At 39.1% G+C, this 9,066-nt stretch overlaps 1 protein-coding gene across 1 annotated transcript; it reads right to left on the reverse strand.

The window, feature by feature from the left end:
* Positions 1 to 857: 857 nt before the first annotated feature.
* Positions 858 to 7,124, reverse strand: LOC104403064 (calmodulin-A-like; the record flags this gene model as incomplete). Its single annotated transcript, XM_010011098.1, is given in 5 exon segments — positions 858 to 1,982; positions 2,203 to 2,338; positions 3,867 to 3,973; positions 6,001 to 6,144; positions 7,082 to 7,124. Coding segments are annotated over 5 exon segments (459 nt in total), but the record flags the coding sequence as incomplete, so codon positions are not given.
* Positions 7,125 to 9,066: the final 1,942 nt, after the last annotated feature.

The following is a 9,066-nucleotide window of genomic DNA, read 5'->3' on the forward strand; positions in this document are numbered from 1 at the left end:
AATATATAGTCACTGAAGGCAAATAGTCTCAATTGCCTTCTGGAGGTGTCTCTTGACCCCCACTGAGCAAAGCTGTATTTCAAGCAACCAAGTTCTTAACACAGGCACCTCAGTTAGACAGGATGAATGGAGACTTGCATCTCATTCAAGAGATAGTATCAATACTCTCCAAAACCAAAGGCAATTAAGCAATTAAGGTTTGCAACTCCAGTTATGTTTGGAAACAAACTTACAGTCAAGTAATTACGCTGTAGTCCCTCCCAAGCATAGAAGCCTTCACATGGAGGCTCTGCTATTTAAAAAAAAAAAATTAAAAAATTAAAAAAAGGCATTCTTCTTTCAGACAAAGAAGAGTGCACACGGCTGCTTTGCCACTCATTCATGGGGAAGCTGAAGCATCAGAGAACACCTACTCAGAGACCTGGAATGACTAAGCACTGCTAGTGCATGCAAAGCAGAAGTAACAAGATGGTTTTCAAATTAACCCTAGTCCTCTTCTCCACCCCACAAAATTCATGCAAGTGTCTGAGAAGACATAAAGCCTTTCTGGAAATGGGCTTTTTTTTTAATACATATTGTAAAAGAAATATCCTTTTGTTTTCTTTCTGTGGGTGGGAAGAGAAATGCATTTTCTGCATGTTTGAATCATAGATATCTATGAAGTCCATGCTGTTTAAGTTCTCCAACTAGTTTCTATAACCTGTCAAAAAACATAAGCAACCTACACATTTCCCCAGTATTGACATGCATGCTCAGAGCTCTCCACTTTAGCAAAATGCGGTGTTACTTCTGTGCTGATAGTTGACGAGTCAGCATTACACGACTTTGAGACCAACTAAATTAACATTGTCGTAATATGAAAGGCAAGCACAAGTTCATTTATTTATAGCAAAGGTCTTGGGTTACAGGAGGTCAGTTCTTGCCATCTTGAAAAGATAGGGGATAACTTATTGCATACATGTGCATTATAATTTAGCAGCAAGTCATTCATAGAAACACTTCCCTCCTACTGCTTTTTTGGTTTAGTATCTCAATTATATATATATATTTTAGCTTTACAAAGCATTTAACACCACCTTTAAGTTAATGGTCTTTTATTGGAAAAAAAGACTAGCATTTACAACTTGGAATGGACATAAATTGTAATATCTTGAACAGCGATGTTGATAGTTGTGCTGAAGTCCACAGGCTACTCCGCCAGCTCCAAGTCATGGTACAGAAGGTTTTAAAAATATGAGAGTCCAAAGATGCTCCCTTGGTGAAGGTTTCTTTTAAAAATTTTTGTGAACGGTAACAGCCCGACACCCGTTTCACTATAGTGCAATGCAGACAATGTCAAACCAGTATTTTAACACAGACATGCCATCCATAGTTAAGATCATCGTATTTTTGGAGCACACTGCTACGTACAGGAGAACCATTCAACCTTTAGGGCGTTTTCTCTAAGTTTTGCATCCTTCAACCATTTTGCTGCATACCATCCTGAGGTATAAACCAATTTTAAAGTAAACCAGCTATGACAATTTATACTACAAATTGAACAAGAATCCACCATTGAACAAAAGGGTGGATCCTTTAGGTTGGTTTTTTTTCATTTTAATACAAATGTCTGACTGTGCTCAATTGTCAAGCTGCATGCATGAAAAACTGGCCAGCCCAAACAGTGTAATAGTCATTAGCAAATGGAACTTTTGAGTTCACTAAGTGCTTCCTTTTTTTTCTTTATTTTCAAGGTAGTACAATTACTTATATTGTAAAACTGATGTTTAACTTTATCTTTTGGGGACAGGACCACCAACCATTACATGCAGTTTGTGGACAGAAGGTATTTTGACATTCAGTTTTGCTATACAGAAACAGAATGAATAAATGAACATTTTTTTTTTTTGCAAGAGGTAAGTAAAAGATTCAATTTGATTCTTCTAGAGGAAAAAAGGTGTAAAGGAGGTCTCTTCACTTTGCAGTCATCATCTGTACGAATTCTGAAAAGATAAAAAGTCACTGTGATTTATTGTTTGAGTACATCAACTGAGAAGTCTCTTAAGAACACTTGGCACAAAAATAGCCTTTCACTGCATGCAGGCCTTTGTCCACAGAAGTAAACAAAGAAATAAACTGGTGTCTGCAGTAGTAGAAATTAATGCCCTATGCAAGAGGCTTTCACTCAGTAGTTGTTTTGAGTCAAGACAAGCATCTTTTTACCTTCATAGTTGACCTGCCCATCCCCATCAATGTCTGCTTCTCTGATCATTTCATCTACTTCTTCATCTGTTAGCTTTTCTCCTAAGTTTGTCATAACATGACGTAGTTCTGCTGCACTGATATAGCCATTGCCATCCTGTGAGGAAAAAGTTGCAAGCAAAAAGACCATGACTGACCTGGCATTGATTAACTCTGAAACTACATCTGGGTTTCCAGTAACCGCTTTCAAACTAGTCTTATGGCACTTGGGACAGATACACAGATCTGGTACACTCTATAACCCTACAGTACATACTAGTGCCATTGCCTTATGAAGCATGCATGCCACCATATCCTTCTATGTAACTACTGTCCTGCAAGAATAACTGCATGTCTGATTTGTAGCTGTCAAGGTATTTGTAATGCTCTTAAAGTGTTTTCAAAAATAAATCCAGAAACAAAATGGGTTTTGTTTATCTTCACTGCCTAGGCAAGGCAAGAAAAGACCAATTTCCATACCAGCACACAGCTTTCTCTTCTGTGTAATACTACCTCTACAACCAGACTGTTTAGGCTTCTTGGATGTTATATAAAACAAACCCTCCAATAAAGCCTTTAAATTCTACTTATAAGGAGTTGTGAAAAGCTTTGTGGCTAAACAAAACAGCAACAAACAAACAAACACACACCCCCCAAAAAAACAACCAAACCAACAACCTCCACCCCCCCAAAAAGAAAAAACCACCAAAAAACCACAATACAAGAAAAAGAGAGCTTATCCCTGTTATCCCTGGCCATTTGAGACATTGTCCTCTTCCACAGACAGGAAAACTATACTAGTTTAGAACAGGAGTTCATATGACCATCACCAGTAAGCTACCTCAGTGGCTTTAAACACAAATACAGTCTTCAGAAATAATCCCATAGGGCAGTGAAGTACTAACCAAGTGAATGAACAATTTTCCAGCATCTTTGGTTAAGTACTAGAGATGGCCACTTTTATCCATAAAAAGAAGTAGTAAAGGCCTTCTCCCACACGTGTATGTATCAGCTTAGCAGCTGCAGCACCCATTAGTCAACACAATTCTCTTGTAGTATCTGTAATATCCAAGCAACCAAAAGATGGGAACCCCTGTTCTAGAAAAAAATAGGCCTTCATCATGTATGCCCAGGTATCCTTAAAGATAGCAGAGGGAGTCAAACTCAAGTTCTCCTGAAAGCACTCTTGATGTCCACATCTTGAAAACACAGTATGTAATGCTTCATATCGCTCTGAATACTGGTGACTTCACCTTAACTTTGAAAGCTTCTATGAAGTATAAAACCTTGTGCACCCATACAAAACTTCCCCTCATTCCCCCAAAGTTGAGCTAGAGAAAAATCCCACCCATCAAAACTAAAAAAGCCCCACCCCAGAACCATCGAGTTCTGCTCATCTCTGCTCCTAAGAAAAGGCCAGAAGGTTTTCCTCATGGACGAGCCTAAAGCTTAGACCTGCTGTGTAAAGCAGACAGAACCAGTCTGCAACAGTTCTGGTTCTGTTTCCAGAACAGTCCCAGCTCTTTTGTCAATTCCTCTATTTCTACTAGAGGACCTTTTCCCCTTCAAGATACAGATGGACAACACACTGAAGAGGAGCTGGATATAATTACAGCTTTAAAGAATATTTGCACTTTTATTAATACCTTGTCAAAGACCCGGAATGCCTCACGGATTTCTTCCTCACTGTCTGTGTCCTTCATTTTTCTGGCCATCATGGTTAAAAATTCAGGGAAGTCGATAGTGCCATTGCCTTAATGAAAAGAAACTTCCAAGAATTAAACTTCCATGCTTACTTTTATACAGAAAAGAAAAATCAGGCATTTAACTTAGCCAATGACAAGATTGACAGATCCTCTATAAACCATTCTTCTCCCCAGACTGCTGCCACTGCCTTTTTGCTATTACACTGTGCAGTAGCTGCTGTAAACAGCAGTGTTTCAGCACAACAAAAGTCAACTGTTGTGTTCTCTCCAGGTCAAGTGTACCATTTGCCACCCAAGTTGCAAGCAAAGCAGTAGTCTGATGCTCCAAGGTTAATCAGTACTAAGGCATACTCCCCAAAAGTAATTGTTTAGTTTCTTTAGAACCTCCCAATTGCTGTGGGAGATTCCAGAAAAGAACGTACTGTAAAGCTGGCACTGCAAGTCCAGGATATCTGAAATTTGAGGAAATAACACTTCGCTAAAGTCGCTCAAATGTTTGTTCCTTGTTAAAATCAACTTCCTTAACATTATGTTGCACACCACAAAAGTAATGCACCATTTTAAGAGGTGCACATCCTTTAACAAGGACCTGCAAATTCCAGTGACAGGAGAGATGCTGCCATTATTTGTTATTTCTGATAAGCCTAGCAGCAGGTGTTCTTACAGGTACAAAACTATAGATGCAAAACTGAAAATCCCTGGTAACATACAGACCTCACCCCTAAGATTTTTAAGTTTTCCATTCAAAGTAGAGATTCAAACTTCAGGCTGCTCAAAGCTATGAGAAAAGTGGTATGGTGAAGAAAGTTTCTTTAAAACAGCAGAAACTAGATTTGTACAGTCAGGACTCAGCCCTATGTGCCAAAAGCCCCACATTAAATAGCTCACTACACAAAAAAGATCTACCCATTGCTTGAGGGAAGTACACAAACTCATTGGGTAAGTATAGCAGAGAAACCAAATAGATGCAGTTTAAGAAAACCTTTGCAGCTTAGGGATTCCAGATGGAGACATACCCAGCTATTTATTATCACAGCCAGCTTTATCTACCAGTTAAAAATCTCAACACAGGTCTTGTACTCAGCTTTGAAAACTCCTCAGTGAAAGCATTCTGCCATAGAACAAGTTTAAACAGCTGGGCAGGCATACTTATCTAAACACCTTAGTTCCCTTTCATTTTTAATCTACTTAGCGCAGCGAGTGGACCGCAACCTAGAGAAGCCACTGGATACAAACTCTTTGTAACACTGCAAACCCTGAAGTTTTTTTAGTATCTGCATCAAAGAGTTAACAATTAAGGTCAACTTACACTTCGGAAAGCAAACGTAGACTGATAATTAGATAATCTATACTCTTGCCAGTATACTTTTGTAGAGGTGTTAACAAAAAAACTCATGATCACAACAACAAACAAGATCAAAGCCTTGGTATTTCTGCGCAGGAGAAAGCATTTTTCCTTTTAACAACTCCTAGCCTGCCTGGGGTCTCAGAAACAAGATGTGCAGTTACCCTTTCTGACATCCATTTAAAATAATTGATAGACTTCACACGGGATGTTTTTCTGCCTTTGCCTCCAATCCCTCCATCCCATCTATTAGGGATCTAATATACTACATTAGGCTATACAGCCTCTCCCTGTTGCATTTTCAGTTCTTCGAAATTTAGCACTATTCCACTCCTACTGCATTTTTGACTTGAGAAAAAGCCACAGACATTAGTACAGCTATTAAAACCAACATGGGCTGACGAAACACGTACAGAAAAGCTGGGTGGAAACACAGGTTAACAGTAGGTCAGGGCAAATCAGATAGCAATAGGAAGCCTGCAACCCATAAAATATTAAAAGACTAACAGTGTAACTTTGTCTCTGCCCTTCCCCTTTTTTAGATTCTCACTAATACTGCTAGCATCTTTGGCTGCTGTGCAGAGCCATCAAGATTTACACCCCTCCGAATTTAGATTCTATTGAGTATTTTGAAACTGCTTTAGGAGATCAATGTCACAGAACCTTCCCTATGCAGTCCAAGCTCAGGTATGGAAGTCATGTACTAGTAACTACCTTTTCAACACTTACCATCAGCATCTACCTCGTTGATCATATCCTGCAATTCTGCTTCTGTTGGATTTTGACCCAGTGACCTCATGACAGTTCCCAGTTCTTTTGTTGTGATAGTACCATCACCATCTTTGTCAAATAGGGAAAAGGCTTCCTTGAACTCTAAAGGCAGAAACAGTCCCAGTGTTTAGCAACATCACCAGCATGAGAAAACTGCATACTAAAAATGCACTTGACTGACAATGCCTGCTACAATTTTAAGAAACATTATCTCTAATTGTCCATGTATTGAAAGAATTAACATTTAATAAAACATATTTTTTACATTCCCAGCACATAATTTGCATAGTATATTCAAACTTTTAATGTGCATTAGAACTCTTAACACATTTCAATATGTGTTATATTATGTTGATCTTGATATTCAACAATATCTTGAGGCACAGCTGCACCACAAACAGCAGCTACCTGGGGTAAGTGAAGCGACTCACTAGGTTCCCTTCATCATTAACAGACTTACAGGAACAGTAAGTGTTGTCATTCACCACTTATTTTTAAGGCAGCAGATAATATGAATCTGTTTCAGCCACAAGTGGGTGTGACTGGTCTGTAGAAGGCCAAATAATGTGCCTTCTCCAGTCTGAATTACAATGTTAGAAATTATTCAAAAGACACTGGCCTATATTAATCTATTTTAGGTTTATCTGTTGCCATTTCAAGTTTATCTTCACTTTATTAAAAAAAGAGTACCTAAGTCTGCTTTGACTTCAAGAAGTTCACTTGAATCTAGCAATTATTTCTGTTTGCAGGAAATCCAGGAGGACTTGGCTCAAGTCTGGAAGTCTAAAAATTGTTCCTTGGTCTACAGATAATAAGCAATCTAAATTAAGATGCAATGAACCAGTAATTTTCCATAATGTGGGGTGTTTTTTTGTTTTGTTCTTAAAATGAGTGCCTTTTTTAAAAAGTGTTAGTACAGATTTGAAGTTGTCAGAAAGGGTTTGTTTTTTTTCCATTATGCTTGAGGCAGTAGATTTTCTTTTAGTCACAGGAGTTTGCAAAAAAAAAATAAATAAATGCTTCTCATCAACACACTTACCAGCAATCTGTTCTTCAGTCAGCTGATCAGCCTACACGAAGAATAGAACATTTTAGAATATTGTTTACCTCCAGCTATATCAAGCCACAAGATACTTCCTGTAGATTTCAGTAGCAATTTATCATTACTTTTGCAAAGCCACTTTCAACCCCTGGAAGTCTGCCTCTGCAAGGAAATTCCACTCACCTGCACCACACAGCCATTTCCAAAAGCAAAGAAGCTAACTTGTTTTGAAACCGCACATGAAGAACCACACATGCCATCCTTCAGCTTGGAGAATCCGATTTGGTCAAGTGAAGGACACAGGGCAGGCCCCTTGCAATTAGTCAGAGAGGCACGAAATCCTTAATGACATGTGTTTAGGGTTTCACATCACATCAGATTTCATTTCCAGCAGCATAGTGACCCTAATACTGCATGGGGGTATTTGCACATTAATGGACTAATGACAAGTGTGCCACCTAGTGATGTACCACTACTGAAACCCGCCCTCCCCCACCACACTGCACCCAGCATTAGCCTACTGTGAGCTTAACGGAAAAGACTGTGCTGTGATATGAGAAGGAATTACTGCTCAGTATTACAGAGATTTTTGCCATCTCTGACCAAGAAAATGCCCGTTTTCAAGTATCACTATTTTTCCATTCAGCCAAGTAGATTAAGGTGCCTCACTCTGATATACAGGTTGTTTTCTACATAATTTTAAGTGGCAAAATTTAAAACACCTGCTTATGACCTTCTTTCTGTACATCAAGAGGCCACTGCTGCATCCAATGGCATACACAGCTCAGTGTGTAATTTAAATGGGTTATCCCCAAGCTTAACTGTGCTAGCTGCATCCTTCCAGAAGCCTCTCCCTTCACTATGGGTAGAGCATCACAGCTCTGCTGGCTCGAGTCAAAGGGGCTAACCAGTTATTTATGGTAAAACATGCACTTTCCTAGTAATTAAAAAAAACATCTGGATTTTAAACATCTAGTCACAGATACTGGAAAACACAAGGTACTAACTCCTTTTAAAGTCATTTTATTGGACAGCTTTTACTAACGAAACAGAAATTTTTGTATGTCAAAGGCATTCTGTAACCCTTTTGTCTTAAAATATTATTATTTGAGTATAAAAACCATTTAACTGCAGTTAACAGCAACAAATACAACGGAGAATTGACAGGCTACATACAATCTGTTAAGCTCTTGCACAGGGAAACAGGGTAGGATTGAAAGCCTGCTGTGTATGGTAAGTGACATACACAGATTTCACCTGTAAACAGGTGTTGGGACTCGGATTGGTTTTTTTTTTTTAATGTTTTGACATCTGTGTGCAATGATTAAGAGGTTTTCCATACACACAGTGGGTTGGGAGGAGAAAAAGGTAGAAATGCTAGCAGCTAAAGACAAAGTTCAAATTTAATAAATCACCTTTAGTAACAGAACACTTGTGTTCAAAATCCATTTTGACTTTCTGCACTCCTCTTTGTGATTTTCCAGAAAACGCAAGATTTTACTTAAAGATTATCTAAGGAATTTACATAACAGACTCAATGCCCTGCAGAACAGGAAACAGAGCCACACCTCAGCAAAAGCCTCCAACCCACAGTACCAGCACAGTGTGCCCCATAAGTCATAGCTCAACATTTGTTTCTAAAAACCGTACTTCGATTCATTAAAAAAAAAAAAAAAAGGAAAAAAGAAAACCATCAACTTTAAACACACGGTGATGCCAGAAGGACACAAACCGACCCTAAACCAGCATGGGGTTCACTTTCCCAAGCAACAGGCACAACCACTGCCCACTCGCCCCTGCTACAGGACAAAGGGGTACCCAGAACTGGAGCCATCACCCCACCCAGCCAAGTCATCAAATCCTGTCCTGGTGATGTCAGCCTTCCCCGACGGGAAGGGGACATGGAGAGACAGAACCGAGAAACACCCAGATTGCCAAAATGCGATTAGAGGTCAGCCTGCAACCGTTTCGCCTCTCTCGTA

This window comes from Nestor notabilis, unplaced genomic scaffold (genome assembly GCF_000696875.1).
Source record: "Nestor notabilis isolate BGI_N333 unplaced genomic scaffold, ASM69687v1 scaffold2423, whole genome shotgun sequence".
Lineage (NCBI taxonomy): Eukaryota > Metazoa > Chordata > Aves > Psittaciformes > Psittacidae > Nestor > Nestor notabilis.